Below are 21198 nucleotides of genomic sequence, written 5' to 3'. Positions count from 1 at the left end.
GTTCCTTACAAGAAGAGACAACAGAAAGGTCTCTCTCCCCCTGTATGAGGAAAGGCTGTATGAGGACTGGGGCAGGAAGGCGGCTGTCTGCAAGCCAGGAAGAGAGCTCTAACCAGAAACCAAGCCCTGCTGGACCTTGATCTGGGGCTTCTGGCCTCCAGAAATGTGAGAAATAAGTATCTGATGTGGAAGCCACCCAGTTTATGGTGTTCTGTGTAACAGCCTGAGCTGATTAAGACAGGGACCTTGAGTAAGTTACCTCACTTCCCTGAGCTTCTCTTCTTATCTGCTAAGTTGAGTTTCCATTGACAGGTACTTGTCTGGTGTTGGGAGGCTTAAATGGGATGATGGGTAAGGCGTTTAGCACAGTTCCCGGAACACGGTAAGTGCTGAACAATACAGCTCCTCCCAGTGCAAGCAGCTGCCTGCTGCCTTCTTGCAGGCCTTCATTTCGGCCTGGTTTCACCTATGTCACCATGGTGACCTGAGGACACCTTGGCCAATCCCCTCGTCTCAGAGATAAGAAAACTGAGATTCTAAGAGGGCTAGTGACTGTCTCTCGAGGACACCATGAGTTAAAGACTGAGTTGTGACTAGAACCCAGGGTTCCTGGCAGCCCAGCCAAAGCTCGTACTGAGGCCTGGTCATCTGAGTGAGAGCAGTGTGCCATCGTGGAGGGAAACACAGGGCTTCCAGTCAGAATATTTGTGTTCAAATCTCAAATCCTCTTTTGAGTGACCTTGGGCACGTTATTCACATTCTAGCTGCTCTGGTTTCCTCATTTGGAAAATGTTGTTCACAATGACCTCCTTTCTACTCACTGAGACTAAACCGGGTCCTGAGACTAAACCAGGTGGATGTCTATGTAAAAGGACCATTCAAACAGCACCGTGACAACACCTCTCATGATGATGCTAATACCTGCCTTCTTGACACTGGAGCTAGCTGTGCCGCCCGGGCAGTTGACGTGGTGGGGTCATTTCTAGTGTCTCCCTGCCCTCAGCCCCTCCCTCCTTCCCAGGGGAGAAAGGTCAGACCCAGGTGTCCTAGTGCCTGTCTTGTCTGAGTGGCTCCTCCCCAGTAGTTGTGGCTTTGTCCCTAGTGGGTTATACCTCTGTAACCTTCTACCGCTGAAGTGACACTGCTGATAACGTTATCAAATAAATTTCCTCCTTCCTGCCCCCTTTGCCCTGCTGAGTTAGTCAGTGACTTATACACCTAGGGAGGTTGCCCTCGGGCACTGATTGATGAGGAGAGAACCGCTGGGTTCCTTCAGTACCACTCCCTTATCTGTGCTGCTACCCCCCTCCCACCCTGCTGTGAGTGAAGAGGTTGAGCCTTATCAGATATTTCTGGTGCAACAAACACCCATGGGGTGATGGAGGGACCGAGTACACCTGCTCTTTCCAGCCAAAGGTCAGTAACTGAAAAAAGTCTGAGATAAAAAATTAATGATTTCAAAGTAGAACCAAGTCCTATTTTTTTCTAACAATTTGTAACCCAGCAGGCATCTTTTGAGTGGCATAATGGACAGATTGATCAATGACTTTCTCAAATTCAGACTGTATTGTTAATTTCCCCCCTGAGTTTCTCTTTAAAGGAAAAGAACAAGGGCAGGAAAGGGAAGGAGGAAGAGAAACTGTTTCTCACGTGAGAGTTACGGTGCTCTGTAATAAAAATGAGATGTGCAGGGAAAATATTTACATTAAAAATGCAATATATAGGTATGCTCCTCTTAGAGAATAGGGCTCTATTCAAAAGGACCTTTCACTTTAAAAAGATTCACTGGCTCCTTCGTGTTTTCTGAATTCCTGACTGGATTTAAAATATGATTTAACAAACATAACTTTTTAGATACATGTCTTTTATATAAGGCAAATCTACCAGTGTAATCATCTGCGCAGAAAATTGCCACAGATAATGAAAGAGCAAAGTCCCTTTGGTATTCTGCGTGAGCAGTCAAATGAAAGCCAGCACCTTCATTTCTGAGTCACCCAGTCCCAGCAATCAGCAGTTCCACTGCATTTTGGTTGTTGCTTCTGTGCACCACAGAGAACAAAGACGGAATGTCCTCCCTTCCCAGTGTCATGTCATAGAGGATGCGCCTGCAGGGACATGGACTTGCTATTGACCAAAGCCATCCAATGGGTTTTCCCATTTTTTTCTTGAAAACATTCATTGCTTCACTTAATCCAGAGATCTCAACTCTACTGACAGTTTGGGACGGACAGTTCTTTGTTGTGGGGGCTGTCCTGTGCACTGCAGGATGTTTAGCAGTATCCCTGCCTTCCACATACCAGAAGCTAGTAGCAACCTGCCGCCCCTCCTGTGTCAATGCCTCCTGACACTGCCAAATGTCCAGAAGTCCCTGGTGGAGCAGTGAGATCAGCCCAGTTGAGAACCATTGACCTAACCCATCTGCACAAAGCATCATAGAGGGGGTACCCAGGAAGTACTTAACAGTTCCCTCCCCAGGTGGAATTTGCAAGTGTCACCTTCTGGCTTCTGCTCATACCAACCAATAAGGTCCAGCATAGTGTATTTATTCATAGCATTTTCACAAATACATATTTTTAATACATCATTTGATTAAAATAGGTGAAACGCACTAGCATTAACCATCCCATGGTTTCTAAAATTAATTTAGAAACAACAAGTTTATACTGTACAGCACAGGGAACTATATTCAATATCTTATAGTAGCTTATGGTGAAAAAGAATATGAAAATGAATATATATATATGTTCGTGTATGACTGAAGCATTATGCTGTACACTAGAAACTGACACAACATTGTGAACTGACTATACTTCAATAAAAAATACATATACAAAGTTAATTTAGAACATGATTTAAGGAGTTAATACCCATGACACAATTCTATGCATTGATTAGTAGCCCTTAGCTTTCTATCAACTCGTTCTGATTTTTCCATCCTCCCCAAAGATCATCTTGGTGGTTGGCCTTCAGTCACATTTATTTGCTCTTTTGGCCAAGAACTTCTGGAGTATTTCTTTGTGGTGTTCTTTGCTTCTTCATGCCTCATCTAGGCCATCCAACGAACTAAAACTATAAACTTCTGTATTTGTTCCATTAAACAAATTGCTTTTGTATAGCTGTGAAGCAGTTAGGTTTTAGCAACTTCTACAATGAAAAGGAGACCAGTGGTATATCAATGAGGCCACTTACTGCAGAGAGGAGGGCTCAACTAGAGTGAGGAACCCCGAGTTCTTGGCCCAGTGACCCTAGCATCACTGGGATCTTGGGTAGGTTACTTATCCCTGAACCTCGTTGGACTAGATGGTGTCTAAGCTTCCTTCCAACCTGCAGGTTTTGTGTAGGGGGGAAAAAGCTACTCTGGGTTTTACCCTCCTCTTTCCAAACCTTCTTGCCCCCAGGTCTGTGGATGAACAAGTGGGAATGTTGACTGGCGTCTCCTCAGACAAGCTGGGATTGAATGAGATGAGCTTTAAAGTGAAGAGCATTACTTTACATTTTATTTATTTGCATTGATCAATCAAACTATGAAACAGCTTTTATGTGCTAGTACATATAACTCTGATCATCAGGAATTTGGCCACAAGGAGCTGACTCTGCCCTTTCTAAAAAAATTTCAGCTGAACGTGAAGGATTTTTTCCTAAGCCTTCTTCCACCTTTCATCAGCATCCCCTCTCTCTGAGAATTGTTAAATGCTGAGGGGTTTTTATTTGGGGCAGTGGGGGTTGGCTAGAGGCAGTAGTCATTTACCACCCTATATAGAAGGATTTTTATGTTTTAACCACTGGGACAGCCACACTGGGGTGGACCAGGTGCCTATCAGCACTGGATACACCAGAGGACAGGTAAGGAGGGAGGAGTAACTCGAGGTCTGCTTCTTTGGAAGCTCTAAGAGGCAATGCCATTAAAGGTCTATGTGCCCGGCAAACTGGTCCGCTTCTTTGGGATGCGGCAGAGGAATAGCTCTACCATTTAGGGGCCATACAAATCTCGTTCTATGTTTTAGTAAAGGCACCATCACAAGAGACCACATTTTATAAACAGTCTTTGACCTAAAAATTAGCTTAGTGACCTACAGTAAATGAGAGAGTGGTTCAGAACTTAGAAATCAGTCAATTGCCAAGAGATGGGATAGACAGGATGTTCTTATGATAGCTATCAAACCCAAGGAAACTAACCTGTGACAAACTAACAGAACTAAATATATGCAGGGAAAAAGGTTTGCTTCTTAAGTACTATGGCAAGGAAGCAAGAATTCCTGGCGGCAGATGGTTTCCTGTTCTGGAATGCTGATGATGTGAGACCAATTAGAGACAGGCTGGATGATGGCTTTGTCTGTGCCCTTCCAGATTCTAGCTGCTCACAGGGAGGTCACAGGAAACTGCTAAAGGCCTCTGCCCCAGGTTGAGGTCACTGAGACGCTTCTGCTCTGTTCATGTTGGGTTCTTTCCCTGCTGCATTTTTATTTTTGGCTCAGGCAATGACCTCAGATATTTCACTAGGATTGAAATTCAGGCTTGAGTTTGGTTGGATCTCTGACAAATGAAAGGACAGGCCCACAGAGCAGGGCAGAGCTTTGGCTGATTTCCACTCTGCAGAGCCCACAATGGAGAGGGTGGGGTGCAGAAATAAGTGCACGTTATCAGGCATGCGAGTGTGGTCTGGTGTGTGGCCACTATGTGAGACGCCCCATAGGGCCACTAGCTATTACTGGTTTTTCCAAGAAACCAAGATGATTATTTAAATCTCTTAGCTAAGGGAGGTAGTTACTGGGGCCTGGTTATTTTAATATTTTGGGTTGGTTGGTGTTTTCTTCTGTTATTGTGTAAGTAAATCAATGTAAGCAAACATAAATTGCTTAAAGAGGAAATCAGCCAACATCACATATGGCGTATGTGTGCGTGCGTGCATGTGCTAGGTAAGTACTTACATACGTATATGTGTGCTGTTTAGAAGAATACCCAAAACATGTTACTAAATATGCAATGGTGAGACGATGGTTAAATATGATTTAAACAAATGATACAATCTAACAGATTCATTCTCTTGTGGGAAATAGAAGGGTTAAAATAAAGAAATATTAACACACAATTTCAGTTAGAAACCGATTATGGTTGGTGCCATGGGTGGGGAGGGTCCAAGTTTCATAGCCGCTGCCTGGAGCACCACCTCCAGTCAAGCCTTGTGCCAGGATTCTCAGAAATCCATCCTCCTCAGGCGCCCCTCTATTCTGCCCCAGGAGAAGCAGGTGGGGAGGGGAGGAAGAGAGCAGAGTGTCTGGGAACACTGGATTACAGAACTGTCCTGGCTCCTTGCAGAGTGAGGAATGAGCTGCATTTGGGCCCATCACATTTAGGGGTGTTTTGTGATTTTTTTTTTTTCTTTTTCCTTTTTTTGGGTTGGGGTAGAGAGGTGGAGGCTAAAAAGGTATCCATATGGTTTGACTGGAACTACATGAGACTGGAAAAGATCCAGCTCCTTTGGGCCAAATGTCTGGCAGATTTAGGCATGTATGTGCTAATTTGTAAAGCCATTCCAGTAGTTCTGAACTGTAAAATGCAAATACAGTAATATCAAATTAGGCAACATCTTTATGGCCCTTTGCATATATTATCCTTACAACAGCTCTCCTATTTGTTTTCCCTTTTTTGGTCAGTCAGTCAGTCAGTCAGTCAGTAAATAGATAAAATGAAATGACATGATAAAATAACTGGTGGCCTATCTGGTCCTAGAACCAGTAAATGATCTGACTTCAGTATGGCCCTCCTTCTCCAGTTACTAGCCACATGGTCCTTCAACGTATCCCCAAATACCTGCTAAGACTCAGATCTGGGGAGAACAATTGGCATGTCCTGCAATGATCTTTTTATTTACCTTTTAATCCCCAGAGTTAATTAAGTAAGGTTTTCCTCCCGATTGTAGTCCACAAAGCATTTGGCTTTCACAGGTCTTGCACTTTTAGTTTGTAAACCAAGCTCAGCTAATACCTTTGATAAGAGCTTTACTTGAAATCTTGGCTTTGAAATAGAATGTAAACGAGGGTTAATTAATTCATTTGATAATTTTGCTACCCTACTGGGGACAGTAATTCACTACTATCTTTAGTGCAAATGCTTAATAAATGCTTCTACTAATTTGCAGATGGTCACAAGTCTTCTCAGTAATACTCTATGTATATAAAATAACAATAGTTTTGACCTGAATGAAATAGTTTTTTGGGGATAGGGAAAAACTGGAATTTCTGACACTTCTAAGTGTTTTGTTTGTTTGTTTTAATGGTTCACCTGACATTTACTATCACTCTCAGCAGACAAGTGTCCCTCATTTCTTGGGATTACTTCAGAAAAATCTGTTTAGCATTTAGAGAAAGTAAAGGATCTGAAGGAGGCTTTAAAAATTTTCTACAATTTCTGGAAAAAGCTAGACTATCTCATTATTGTAGCCATTAAATAACCATAAATAAGAGTGATGGCTTTCTGCAAAAATCTCTAAAGTAATTCAAAACATGTAAGAGTCCAAGAGATGTTCAGAAATGTCTTGCTACCTCTAAGAAAAAGGCAGTGAATGTAAGGATATCATTAGGCTAATGCAGATTAAAAAAATATCTTGGCTTATATATGGACTTCTGTTAGTTCACCAGCCTACCTTTTTAGTGTAAAAATGAAAAATTTAACCGTCAAGTTTTTGAAGTAAGCTTCTTTAAAAGAAACAATAATTTATAAGGATGGTATCTATCTAAGCCTCTGAATAGGATTTACTTCTATTTAACATATTACATTTTAGTTCCTCAAAGTACTAAGACGCTTAATGGAACACAAATAAAAGAAACTGTCAAGCATGGGTACATTAGAAAAACGCAAAAAAGTTCAGAAGGTAAAAATTTAATTTTATAAACAGCATGATTAGTTGCATAGGAATAAGTTAGAGATGTAAATTTAAAAGGAGAAAAGCTTTCAAATAAAAGACCAGAAGTATTTGGCCATTTCTTTAGCCTGCTCCCCTATTTGCCTCTTCTCACCAATATAATTCTCTGCCAGACGGTATTACATAATTTCCTAATACTCAGTGTGTTCTAGGCAAGTGGTTCCCAAAGTGTGGTCCCTGGACTAGGCAAACCAGCATCACCAGAGAATTTGTTAGAAATGCAAATCACTGGGTTCCACTCCAGACTTACTGAATCATAAACTCCAGGGTGGAGCTTGGCAATCTGTGTTTTAACAAGCCCTCGAGAGAATTCTGATAAATAGAAGAGTTTGAATACCACTGTCCTAGGCCAATCATTTCCAAAGACAGTGTCTAACATATTAAACAGGGCTGTCCTACATACTTAGGACAAAAACACAGACTTTACAAATGAAAATAGGAAGTGGTATTAACTAATGTTTCTATAGAGGGCTTTACATTTCATATCTATTAATATCTTCTCATAGCTGGTAAGTAAGAACCTCATTTTGTTTTGCTTTCTCTAATAACAATACGGAGTTGTTCTTGCATTTATTAGTCATTTGCATATTTTTCAGTAAATCAGTTTGTGTCCTTTGCCCATTTTCTAACAACTTTTACAGATTTTTGTATATTCGGGAAATTAATTCTTTGTCAGATGTGTGGAAAATATTTCTTGAAGTTTCCTGTTTACATTTGCCTTTATCTACAGAATTATAAGCATTTTAACATTTTAAAAATGTATTTAAAAGCATTTTGCTTCCATGGTTTCTGGGTTTGTGACAAGCTTAGAGAGACCTTCCCCATACTAAGATGATAAAGATATTCACCCATCTTTTCTTCTAGTGCTTTATGGGTTTCTTTTTACATTAAAATATTTGATCCATCTGGAATTTATCTTGATACAAGGAGTATGGTAAAATCCAGCATTATTCTTTCTCCAAATGGCTATCTGGTTCCTAGTTCCTTTTATGAAATGATCCATTTTTGTTTCACTAATTTGCTGAGCCACCTTTATCATGTGCTAAATTCCCATATTACTTGGGTCTGTTTCCATGCCTTCTGAAATCCTGTTCTATTAATCTGTCTTCCTATGCCAACACTATACTGTTTTATAATACATTTTTATAGCTGGTAAAAACAATCTCCCTTCAAGTAAACAACTTTAGAGTTTATAACTCTATAGAGAAGTTGTAACATTCTACATTGAATATATTAGCGAAGTTTACTGCTGCCCACCTTTGTTAAATGAAAACATTTTGAAATGTATATCATCAATAAACTAATTAAAAATTTTACATTATAGGTTTATTTATTATGTTTATTTAAAAAGAGGTGCCCCTGTGTAAACATCTCAGGTGGTCAAGGACTAATTCTGACCTTAGACATTTGACTTTTTGAACATTTCAGGTTTTTTTCATCTTTATATAGTGACAAAGGTATTCTTTAACTGTTTACATGTTTATGGAATCAGGTAACATGGTTCAACTGTTTAATAATGTATAAAGTTTAAGTAATTAAAATTATCCTACTGTGTGAACCAAGCACATATTTATTACCTTGGAAAAATACTGCAATAAGTCTTAAGACCTGGTACATAGTAACACTGAATGAGGGAAAAAGATGTGAACAACAGTGCCTGTTTTAGCAGCCCCTTTCATTTAGTGAGAGTTACTACTTGGAACTTTTGTTCTAATTTGCTCATTAGTAAAAGTTGGGTGGAACTGATCATTACAATAATAAAAAGTTATGAATAGTTATGCTATGTACATAAGCAATAAACAGGCATGTAAGACACCTGGAAGTCACAAAAAATTTTATTTCTTTCAATGCTGTGTATATTCATAAGAAAGGACTAGGGTGGAGAAGGCTAGATGGTAGTATATCAGCAAAGGACACTCTCAAAGGGAACAACGCATTCACTCACTGCGGGAAGCCAGTGGGAGCCTTTTGCTTAGTTCTGGTTAGCAACATGCCTGCTAAGTGATAACTAAACCTTTCCTCTTTCATTGCCACCTGGGCAAGCTCTCTAGACCCCTCGGTGAGAGAAACTGAGGCAAGAGATTTTCAGGTGGATAAGGCAGAGAGAAGAAGGGCTAAGTACTGCTCTTATGTGCTCTCTATGTACGAGTTTCCTTGGTCAGGTCTCTCTCTTAAACAGGAGACCTCATGTACCTCTCAGGGAAGCGGAGGAAGGAAAAAGTCACTTTTTTTGCTTGCTGCTTTGACATTCACATCATTTCTGACCCTAAATCCCTGGACTGGTGCCTCTTTCAGGCACTGCTTGAAAACCCTGCTCCCCCCTCATGTTACTCAGGCCTCACTCTCCCCCACCCTAATCCTATCCTGCGCCCCCCATCCCGTGCCTTCCCCACTGCCAAAGGAAAATCTGCTTGTTTCTTCATTCTCAACTCTGAAAAATTTTCTTTCCTATCACTGATGTATGCTGCTTTCCCGCCAAAGTCTTTCAAATTCCCTTTCTCTCCAGCATCAAGGATTCTCTTTCTAGAAAAAAAGTGTTAACTCCCCTCTTAAAGAATGGCTTTAAGATACTTGAACCTCCCCACTCTCAAGGCCAAATTAGATCTTTTAAATTGTATCAGGTCAAGTTAGTGGCTTCCAATGTTTCCAATGCAGTCTTTAAACCAGCCACTGATTCATTATTTGCAAGTTAGTCTATTATGTTATTGGTTTTGTAAAAGGCAATTCCCATGTTTCTCTTTTTCACATGAATTACTTTTTTTAAAAAAATGCTATCTTTCCCTACTTTTTCATCAAAAGGTTAGAAAATTCTTCCCATTAATTTTGGTGGGAACACCTATTCCCCGCTCCTAACCATCACTAGAAGTGAGTGAGACTAGTTGAAAGTACATAGTAGTCTTTTACCCTCCTAGGATGCTTTGTGGGTCTGTCAGATTTTAGGCTAGTGCTCTGACAACAGAGTGAGGCAGAAAGGGTACTATACAGGGGTTCCACAGCCTGAATCTCCCACTAGCTATGGGTGTGGTGTTGGGTGGGGATGCTCGCTTCCATGAAGGGTGGGGTGGGGAAGGGGTGTGTGTTGTAGGATGTGGGGGTGATGGGCAAAAGATCGCTAAGGTCCCCAAGTTCTATGCTCTGATAGAATTCCGTCCAAATAGCAACTTTTGTATAGACTGTAAACATCTATGAACTGTGCTTTTATTTCTATTTTAAGTACTTTGAAAGAATCAGGAACCAAACAGATGATTATTAATGGTAGCTACAGATAGCATATGCAGGTGTTTCCTGATGCAGCACTGAATGGTTTAATATTCAGAATACTGAGGGGGTTCAATAAAGATACGATAATATACATTAGATGCTGAAGTAGAAACAAAAGAGATTTTTAAAAGACAACTTTAACAAGGTACTATCTGCACTCCATAATTAGTTGGATGAAAAAAGTCTCAAAATATCATACGTATATATGGACAAAAGCAAGATACTATCGTACCTCTTGTAATTCTGAAGCATAAAACAGTTCATTTCAGAACATAATGCTCAGGCTGAAAAGTCAACATTTTTTGTATGGAAAGGTAAATACTCCTGCTCTTCCCTAGTGTGTGTTCAGGTTACTTATTTACAGTCCCATGGGGAAGGAAAAAGCACACACTAAAAAGTGACCTAAAAGACATTTTGAAAATGAAGGTTTTTGGCTAGCTTAGCAAAGCTCAAATTTTTGACAGGAAAATCTCCATTGGGCCTATAAAACACATCTGCCCCTAATATATAATAGAATGTTAGCTATCACTTGATAGAGTTAGATATCTTGGTAATGTCTACATTTAAGCAATTTCCCTGAAATTAGTTTAAAAATGACTTAAAATAAAAGAAAACAGTAAGTACAGATTAGAAAAGCTAAAATAAAGTAAACCATTTATTTATTCATGAATTATTTATTGACCATTTACTATGTGCTGTTCTAAAGGTAGAGGATGAAGCAGTGAGCAAAACAGAAAAAGTCAACTTTCTCATGGAGCTTATATTATTTGAAAATGTTGGACTGAATCACTATTTGAATGATATATCTTAATCCCTTTGGGTAAACTGTATCAAAAATCAGTCAACTTCACTGAAAATGTCATGACAGACTATCATACAGACTAACACAAAATGCTAAGCAGTGGAGCTGAAGTAACGCTCTTACAAGCTCTTACTTCTTTGGTCAATAAGTGCTGAAACAGTGTTATATGCCTGATATATAGATGGGGTGGGGCAGGGAAGTGGCTTGTTAAAGGTCACACAGCAATTTAGTGGCAGAGTTAGGAATGACATCTAGACTTCTATATTCTTAGTCCAGTGATCTTTCTGTTGACTAGCCTGCCTTTACTTCTTAAATGGATCTTAACAATTTTAGGGCCAATTAAATTTTTTTTCCTGTAAAAGTATCCATCATTAAAAGTATATAGATTAAATATGACTATTTTCCTGGTTCTGATATGATGTGATAAAAAGGCTGGATATAAAATTATGTATTCAACATGATCTCAGTTTTATTAAAAAATATATATGTATACATATGTATGGATAATTTTTTCTTTATACTTTTATGTACCTTAAAAATTTCTGTAATGAGCATCAATTAATTTTTATAGTTAAGAACATTAAAACAAGAGTTAAATAATAATAAACATTTCCCCCTCCAAACAACAAGAAAATCAGGTTGCCTGAAATGCTTAGAGATAAGATGATTAGCACAGTATTAACCAGACACCTAACTAGAAACTTGGTAAGAAATGAGTCTGGGGGAGACCACAGCCATCTATTCAAGGGACGAAATGGCTTCAAAAAACAATGGCAGCCTCACCAGCTAGGGCTGTGTTTATAAACGTGCAGTATTTATCAAGAGGCTTAATGGCATAAAGGGTCAGGTCAGCTCTGAGGATTTCACAAAAGTCTTGTCTGTGTTAGCAGACATTCTGCAACATTTTGACATGTGAATATAGGAGCCACCAGGCCAAGGTGAAATGCTATTTACTAAGTTACTCTTTGACCAAAGTTTAAAAGCCAAAAACTGAGCATTGTGCTCAAGTTTTTTTTATCAAGGAGAACCTTCACCAACTCAATAAATACATTTAAGAGTGGGCAGTCCTGTAGTCTAAGGGAGCAGAATTCCATCTTGATAGGTCACCACCCTGCTTCTGACACTCACAAAATCTGTGTGCTCTCTGGGCTTTGGGTTTTCTACCCTAGAGATGTCTAAATGGTCTTCACTGGCCCTTCCATCTTTGTTAGTTTTGATTCTGGAACCCAGGCAGGAGTCTTGTCCTCCACCCACCATGGTTAGAGAACCATGGAGAAAGTTCCTCAGCATGCTCCTCTTCAACACCTGAGAGAGAACAATAATCAGATGGAAACTCTGGTTCTGCAGCAAAGGGACCTATAATGGGGAGTCTAGATTCCCTCTGGCTGCAGCAAGGATCCCACACCTCACTGCAATACTCCCTGAGTGGCAGCTTCCCAAGAAAAGCCACAGAAAGGAAATATCATTTAAGAAGTGCGTACGCGCTCGGGGAAGCTGTTCCCTCCCTGAAGCCCGGCCCAGCCAAGGCTGTTGTTCTCTATTGTTGAACAGGATGTAACAGGACTGCCAAGCACAGCCCACAAACCTGCTAATTAGGTGCACTGACAGTGTTTGTTTTGGAACCATTTACCAACAGAGGAATGTGTCAGGCTGATTAGTGAAAAAAGGGTATGTAATGTATGTGTATTCGAGTCCAGATGAGAGCATAATCCAGGTATTCAGTCTGTTTGTGCAAGGACTCAAAAACGAAGGCTGAGCAAATAGGAAGCCAAGACCAGCTTCTGGGCAGTGCTTCTCTCCCCTCCTCCTCTGGAGTTTTGTTCTACTCCCCTACTCCCCCCTAAACAATTCCTGCCCAAACAGGAAACCCTTTCAAAAAATGACAGACTGGCTACCCAGAAAAATGGAAGAGCCTTTGTAAGACTGCTGACAAGTCTAGGGGGTTTCATGATTTTCTAGGCACATAAGTGGCAACTTTGGGCAAAGCCCTCTCCACATTTACATTCTATGGACAAATCAAAGGGAACAGGGGTGACAGAAAACACAGCTCTTAATGGACTGTTCAAGTTGTGCTGAGAAATGTGCACATCAGCATCTTCTATGGGAAAAAGTCATTCTATACTTCATAATAAAGCAGTTCCATTCTCTCTTTTTAAACAAACTTTTTTAAGGTTTTGACCACAGTTAGTGATTTGAAGCTACATGAAGCTTAAAGAAGGGTGGAAGGTGCCAAGACAAAGCATAAAGTTCATGCACCAACAAGTTCAGGTCCTCAGGGGCAGGGTGGTGTGAACTGCAATGAGATGCAAAATGACAAAGACCAATGCCATTCCCAGATCCCAGAACATTCTCTGTATCTGCCAGAGACAGTGTTCTAAAAATTAACACCAGGGCTACATTTCTCCGTTACACCCTCGTGATGTTTCCTCCTGCATAACAATTAATTTAATACGGAAAACAAAGTCTGAAGACTTTACCAATGTGTGATATATGGTCGTCATCAAATAAGCCTGTTAAAACTGAGGATATTCTCATACTAAAGTGCATAAATCAATGCTTTAGAGTTCAACATAGAGCTTGTTCACATGTTTAGAAATTGTGGGACATCTTTCCACCTACAATGCAAACGTCATTTCCCTTCTTGGAGCTCCAGGTCCACCCCTTTCCCGTGGCTCCTCCCACACTTTAACACAACTGCCTAATGGCTTGTCTGTCTCTTACTAGAGATTGTCAACTACTTGTGAGCAAGGAGCATGGGAAGGTTTACTGTGTCTCCAGAACCCAGCCCAGTGCACAAACATAGTATGTCCAGTGAATCATTTATTGAAAGAATGAATAGTTCTAATGCTTGTGGAATTTTTTTTTTTACTGAATTGTAATTATGCTATTCACATGATATTTGGATCTGAAAGGATATTAAATATAGTTCTGAGGACAAAGAGGTGCTGAATTTGACAAGATGGTCAAAGATATGTAGGTGGTAACAAATTCACTGAATATTTCATTTCTAGGATTTTTACATATTGATTTTTAAAACATGTCTTATTATGGAAAATTTCAAACATATTCAAAAGTAGAGGGGATAGCATAACTTATCATGTTGCTTCAACAACTATCTTTCATCTATATTTATCCCCTCTCTCCCACCATCGGGTTATTGTGAAGCAAATCCCAGATGTCATCACTTCATCCATAGAGATTTCAGTTGCACATAGATTTCAAAATTTATACCACTATTCAGGTTTATTTTACTCACCACATTTATTTATTTAGCACATCTTTATAGACATGTTTTAAGTCTACAATTCTACTTCTGATTGAAGTTTTCCTTTAATAAATCTTTTACTAGGGTTTCTTTTTGTCCTTCTCCATCGATGTGCATAAGCCACTCCCAGTGTTTAACTGGAAATGGAACACCAAGAGAAAGCGCGATGGTTCTTGCATAATAGTATCCACCTGGAATTCCAGGAAGGCAGATCAGGGTTCCTTTGGACTCAGATATTTGTGCAAGCTTGGAAAATTGCATCTGACCAAGGGAGGAACAGAGGGCTCTAACTAGCTATTCTTTCCTGCTATGTAAAGGCCCTTATGTGCCCACAGTCATGCTAATGTGGTCCTTCTGGTTGTATGAACCCAGCACCTCTGATCATGACCACAGCTATCTTATAGGAGGAATTCTTTCTTCTGGCTGTGATTTAGAGTTGCAGGGAGAGTCTTCAAAGATACCAAATCTGGGAATTGAAAAAAAAAAGTCTCACAGGAGATTCTGATGTGCAGTCAGAGGGGAGTACCTCTGCCCCTGCAAGGGACAAGTCCTGGGACTGACAGCTTAAAAAATTGTGTGCAGCCCAGTGCCCTGATCTTGCTTTCTAATATTCTCCAATATAAGGAACCACGGCTCCTTAGGGAAATGGCTGCTTCTTGGATTAGGGCAGGAGACATATAAGACGGGCCTGGAGCATCCAGCAGTGGCAGAAAGTAAGGAAATGCTCAAAACGAAATCTCCACAATCACTGGGATATGTCAAAGGGACACAGGAGCCAACTGCAAAAGTTAAGTGGCCACAACTGGAACAGTCTGAGTAACAAAATAAAACAGTGTTGGCTAATGACCCAAAGTATAAAATAAATACACATGAGTCCATACAGATAGTCATAAATAATTGAAAAAAATGGGGAAGAAGAGACAAATCTCTTATGCAGTTGAGTTCCAAATAATTTTGTACATAGTCTGCTCACAAGGGGGTGAAGCTCTCCACTGCTTAAGCATGGGCCCCACATAATGACTTCCTTCTAGAAGGACAGTCTGGAAAGAGGATGGGAGTGAGGGGGGTAGGGGAGAAGAGTAACTTTACAGTGGAGAGACCTGACACAAACACTACAGTGATAAGTCATGCTGATAGCGTGTACCCATGTGATGTGATGAAAATGACACTACCTCTGCGGTCTTCCTCCCAAATCTGCAGGACCCAGTGTAATCATAAGGAAAACATCAAGTATATCCCAATAGAGGGAGTCTACAAAACAGCTGACCAGTACTCTTCAAAACTGTCAAGGTCATACATACAAAGTCTGAGAAACTGTCACAGCCAAGGAGCCTAAAGAGATGTGACAATTAAATGTAACGTGGTATTTTGGAACAGAAAGAGCACACTAGGTAAAAACTAAGAAAATCAAAAAACAAACAAACAAACAAAAAAACTATGGACTTAAGCTAATAATATATCAAATGTACCATATTAATGTAAGATGTGAACAGAGGAAACTGGGTATGGGGCATATGGGAGCTCTGTACTATCTTTGTAATTTTTCTATAAATCTAAAACTGTTCTATTAAAATTTTATACTCCTCACCTGTGATCTCTGACTTAGATGTTCAGTTGGATGAATTGTTTTATTTTAATAGATTTTATCTTTTAGGACAGTTTTAGATTTACAGGAAAATTGAGCAGATAGTATAGAGTCCCCATATTATTACACTCTCTCCAGTTTTCCCCATTATCAACATCTTGCATTCATGTGGTACATTTGTTACAATTAATTATTATTAACTGAAGTCCTCAGTTCAAATTAAGGTTCATTCTGTTTTGTACAGTTCTATGAGTTTGACAAATGTATAATGTCATGTATGCACTATTATAGAATCACACAGAATAATCTCACTGCCCTAGAAATCTCCTGCCCTTCCGCTATTCATCCCTCCCTGCCCCCTCTCCAGCCCCTGGCAACCACTGATTTTCTTACTGTCAATATAGTTTTGCCTTCTTCAGAATGTCACACAGTTAGAATCATATAGTAAGTAGCCTTTTCAGATTGGCTTCTTTCACTCAGTAGTACGCATTTAGGTTTCCTCCATGTCCTTTTGGAGCACTGTATGGATATACCACGGTTTATTTATCCATCCACCTATTAAAGGACAGCTTAGCTGTTTCTAGTTTGGGCAGTTATGCGTAAAACTGCTATAAATACCCATGTGCAGGTTTTTGTGTAAACTAAGTTATAAACTCTTGTTATTTAGAAGTATATTGTTAATCTTCAAATATTTGGGGAATTTCCAGGTATCTTTCTGTTATTGTTTATTAGTTTAATTTCATTATGATGTTAGAGCATACTTTGCATACTTTCTATTCTTTAGAATTTGTCCAGATGTATTTTATGGCCAGAATGGTGTGTAAATAAATTCCACGTGAGCTTGAGAAGAATGTATGTTCTGAATTGACATGGATGTCAGTTAGATTCATTTGGCTGATAGTGCTTTTCAGTTTAACTATATGCTCACTGATTGTCTGCCTACTGGATCTATCAGTTACTGACAGAGGGGTGTTGTAGTCTAAATATAATAGTGGATTCATCTGTTTCTCCATGCAGTTCTATCAGTGTTTGCCTCATGTATTTTGACTCTGTTCACAGACAGAGGATGGGTAAGTCTTTTTGGAGAACTGACCCCATTACTGTTATCTAATGCGCCTCCTTATCACTGTGTAAAGCATTGGTATCGTTTCTTTAAACAGCCAACAAAATTCACCAGTGAAGCCATCTGGCTACTTCAGAAGATTTAAAAATTAGTATTTCAATTTCTTGTTATAGGTCTATTCATATTTCTATTTCTTCTTGAGTCAGTTTTGGTAATTTGTCTTTCTATAAATGTATCCATTTTATCTAAGTTGTCTCACTTATTGGCACAAAGTTGTTTATAGTACATCTTTAAAATTCTTTTAATTACTGTACCCTTTATGTCTAGCTTTTTTTACTTAGCATAATGTTTTCAAGGTTCATCCACATTGCAGCATATACTTCATTCCTTTTTAGGCTGAATAATATTCCATTGTGTAGATATATCACATTTCGTTTATCCAGTCATCAGCTGATGGGCATTTATATTATTTCCACTTTTTGGTTATTATGAATACCGCTGCTAATGAACATTTGTATAAAGCACCTTTTAAAGAAGTATGTAATTTTTAGGCTGTGGGCTAAGGATTTGTACTCAGGACACTAGAGGCTGGAGTGTGTGTATGTGTGTGTGTGGGGGTCTTGTTTTATGTGTGTCTTACTGTGTGTGGGGCCAACCTAAGTTCATGGTTGTTTACAAACAGTCTTTGGGTTTAAGAAGAGGCCAGAAGGGCTGAGTCAACTCTTAATATTTTAGCTCTACCACACATGCCTCAACCCTCCCTGGCTACGTGCCTCACCTTCTATTCTGAACCACAGAGTAAGTGAGCCCTGCAGGGTAGGAAATGAGCCATGACATTCATGCCAAAGAAGCCAGTGCATATATACACAAACAATATATATTTCTATTAGGCTTTTGGGAGAACGGAAAAGTGATATGTATCATTTTGTGACTCAAGAATAGCAACAGTAAAAACCCTGCTCTCAAGTTGGGGAAAAATCATCCATCAATCAATGGATGTGATGATACCCAAATATTACTTTGGTTAGAAAAATAATCCCACATAAACTCCTACTTTTCTCTCCTTTGGGTCCTAAAACTTTCATCACTATAATGTAGTGCATCTATGGAGAAAAGCATGTGGTGAGCCTGACAGCTGTTCACCAGTGTCCTCTAGTTTTATTCCTACTGGTCCACCTAGTTTTGGTCTTCCTCTGAGACTGTGATTTCCCACTGCCCATCACTTGGCCCTGGAATGGGTGTGAGGATTCTTCCTCTCCCATCTCCATTCTAGAAACAAATTTGAACATTCTTTGTTACCTAATAAGACAGAGCTAGTTTTTATCTCACTCTGGATAAAGGTAGTGAGGTGAGTTAGAAATAAATAAAGGAAACCAAAGGGTAAAAAAATGTTCTCCAGGAATAAGGGAAATCTGATACAGAGATACAGTACCTGAAGAAAAGTTGGCCTGATCTGGCCCCATAACACTGCATGTGACATATTCAGCTATATTTTTATAAGACAAGAGATTCTGTACCTGCTTGTTGAAATATCCTCAAAAGGGTAGAGGATCTCTCCATTGTTACAGATTTCACAGATGAATCCCTTCTGGCTACAAAGACTGCAGCTGTACACATGTGAGGTGGCAAATTTAATGACCTTGCCCAAGAATGGAGCCAGCTTTCCCTCTATCACCTGCAGAAAGAGAAATGGAACAGGGAAGAAGCAAACTTGTTGAGAAAAGAAGTCTTGCAGATGCAGGAGGATTGGAATTCCTTTCCTTTACACAACAGGAAAACCTCTAATTATAATTTCTCAGCAATTCTGAAAAAGAAAAGACATAGTATTTTTGCTCCAAAAGAACTCTCTGGTTTAAACCACTGGAGGTCGGAAAATGAAGATGTTGAAACTTCTTTTGTATTCCCCTTTTTTTTGTAGTGTGTTATAGAGGATTGAGGACCAACCAATGGGTCCAACCCATTCACAGACCAACTTGACAGTTATGGTGTAGTATAAGATGTGTTTGGTTGATTTCCCAAAATAGATTGAACATATACAAGGTAAGGACTAATGAGAATTTTATGTTGTACATTCAATAATACCAGTTTTCTGATGAGTTAGTAGTTTTTTTCACCATCTCCCCTGAGAACATATAACAAATGTGGAAAAGTAAGTTTCTTTTGACGCCGTTAAGTAAAATAATATAAAGAGGTTGCAATTTGGCAGTCTGAGGGCCCTATTTAGCCTGAAGAGTTTTAAAAAAAATCTTAGTGTTTTTAAAAAAAATCATCCAATTTAATAATTGGGGGATTTCACATAAAAATCCAGGTTTTTGGCTTCTTTTGAAAAATCATTAGATCTGGCAAAACTAGGCCTGAATTCCAACCTGATGATGATCCTGGCTGTGACTAGAGGCTGCTTGCTCCTGCTGAGACACGTGCTCACCAACTGACAGTGTCCCCACAAGGCCTGAGTGTCTTGAATCTGCCTGCCTCCCACAGTCCCCTCAGCTGCTGGCCTGCAAACATCCATGAGTTTGGAACCAATGGTCCATCAGAGCCCTCCTCACTTAACTAATACTGCACGGGCTTCAAAGACTTTCGCAGTTCATACACTAATAAGATAAAATCTGTATTTCTCTCTCATCAATGCACACGCATATACATGCTGATTTTGATATAAGAAAAAATGATTAAATTTAACTTAGAAACAGCTGGATACTTTCAAATGAATCATAGGTAAAATGATAGTTTTACATAAAAATAACATCTGAGGGAAGTAAATCACACTTAAAGAGAAATGACAAGGCCAAAGTGAACAGTAGTAACTGATAATACAAAAATAAAAGATTACAAGGAATATAGTAATGTATTTTGCAAAAAAAAAATGAAACTATACATAATACTGGAGATAAAAACTAAGTTTATAAACCACTTAATAATCGTGGTTAATAATAATAATATATATACACACACACATACTTTGTTTTTTTAATGGAAGTACTGGGGATTGAACCCAGGACCTCGTGCATGCTAAGCACACCCTCTACCACTGAGCTATACCCACCCCCATCATGATATTTTAAAAATGAATATAACACTGTGGTTAACTCTAGGGAAGGGAACAAGTTGGAAAAGCAAATCTTTCATTTTGTATATGATTGTTTTTTGGCATTTAAAAATGTGTATTATTTTTGCACTGATGCAGACATTGAACAAAAAAATCAGGTTCACGGCTTTATAAGTTTTTTTTTTTTTCTTAAAGGGGCTAGAAATCATGCTGGCTATTTTTTGAGTCAAACAAGTACACTTTCCACCATTTTAAGATTTATTCTCTTCCCTATTACCTTTAGGAAGCTGTAAATAAGACCTCCTTTTATTTTTTTTCTCAAGGACCATTAACTCCAATAAACCCCAGGAAAGTGTGCTCCCAATACCAACGCATGATACTCACTTTCTAAGAAATAACCACTACCAAATCATATAGCCAACTGCTGGTAAACACTTTACACTGTGTCATAGGGTTATTTCTAAACTGTGGTAACAATACTTCAGCTGAGTTTGGTTTTACTTATTTTACTCTAAACAACCAAGGTTAATGACACATTTAAATAGAGGCACTAACAAACTATGGTCATTTAGTGGAAAACATCAGGATATAGAACAGTCTGGAAACCAGGTGAGTAAAGGTTGTTTGAAGGAACTGAGGATGAGAAGAGAACACTTTAAGGAAGACACAGGAGTTATCATCTAGGATCTAAAAGAGAAGATTGGGGAATTTATACATAAAGCTTTTTCTTTGTCTAGAAGATTTTCTTGAGATAAAGGGTAGACAGTATGAACATTTTGAAGTGTTTTACCAAGTTTACACTGCCAGCAATTTATATTTATTCCTCACTAAGGATTTTAATAAGCTTTTAAAAATTAATTTGGGGACTAATATCTTTATAATATTTAATCTCCCTATCTTTATTTTATTAAATCTTCATTTATTATGAATACAAATTTGGCTTTTCCCTTTGTATAAGCCACTCATGTTGGTTATTTTAAGGTTAAACTTTTGTATAATATTTTTTCTTATTAGCAATTGTTGGTGTACTAGAATATACTGACATTTCTGTACATCTTATATATGACTGAATTTTCATGAATGCCCACCATTTTTAGGTTATCTTTTTGGGTTTTCTGAAAATAGTGACCTGGTCCCTTCCTATCTAATATCATACCTCTTGTTCATGTTTCATGTCTCACTGTATCATGTAGCACTATATTAAATAATAATGGTGCTGGTGTACAGTCTTGTTATTTCAATGATAACTAA

The 21198-nt window shown here is 38.9% G+C and overlaps 1 protein-coding gene across 5 annotated transcripts in view; it reads right to left on the bottom strand.

Moving 5' to 3' along the window:
- Positions 1-21198, bottom strand: part of PLEKHM3 (pleckstrin homology domain containing M3) — a 164000-nt gene that overhangs the window by 7764 nt on the left and 135038 nt on the right. For 3 of the 5 annotated variants that reach the window (XR_006726754.2, XR_006726753.2, XM_010960093.3), the window contains exon 7: positions 18416-18573. The exons of 1 other annotated variant lie outside the window; for it this stretch is intronic. Coding sequence is in view for 2 of the 4 variants with exons in the window: in XM_010960093.3 (XP_010958395.1) it covers positions 18416-18573 (158 nt within the window). In the remaining 2 variants the exon portion in view is untranslated. Of the gene's footprint in view, positions 1-8741; positions 12291-18415; positions 18574-21198 lie in introns of those variants that run through there. One more of the 5 variants, XM_010960094.3, reaches the window with a different exon arrangement.

This window comes from Camelus bactrianus, chromosome 5, assembly GCF_048773025.1.
Source record: "Camelus bactrianus isolate YW-2024 breed Bactrian camel chromosome 5, ASM4877302v1, whole genome shotgun sequence".
NCBI lineage: Eukaryota > Metazoa > Chordata > Mammalia > Artiodactyla > Camelidae > Camelus > Camelus bactrianus.
This window is presented reverse-complemented; position numbering and strand designations above follow the sequence as displayed.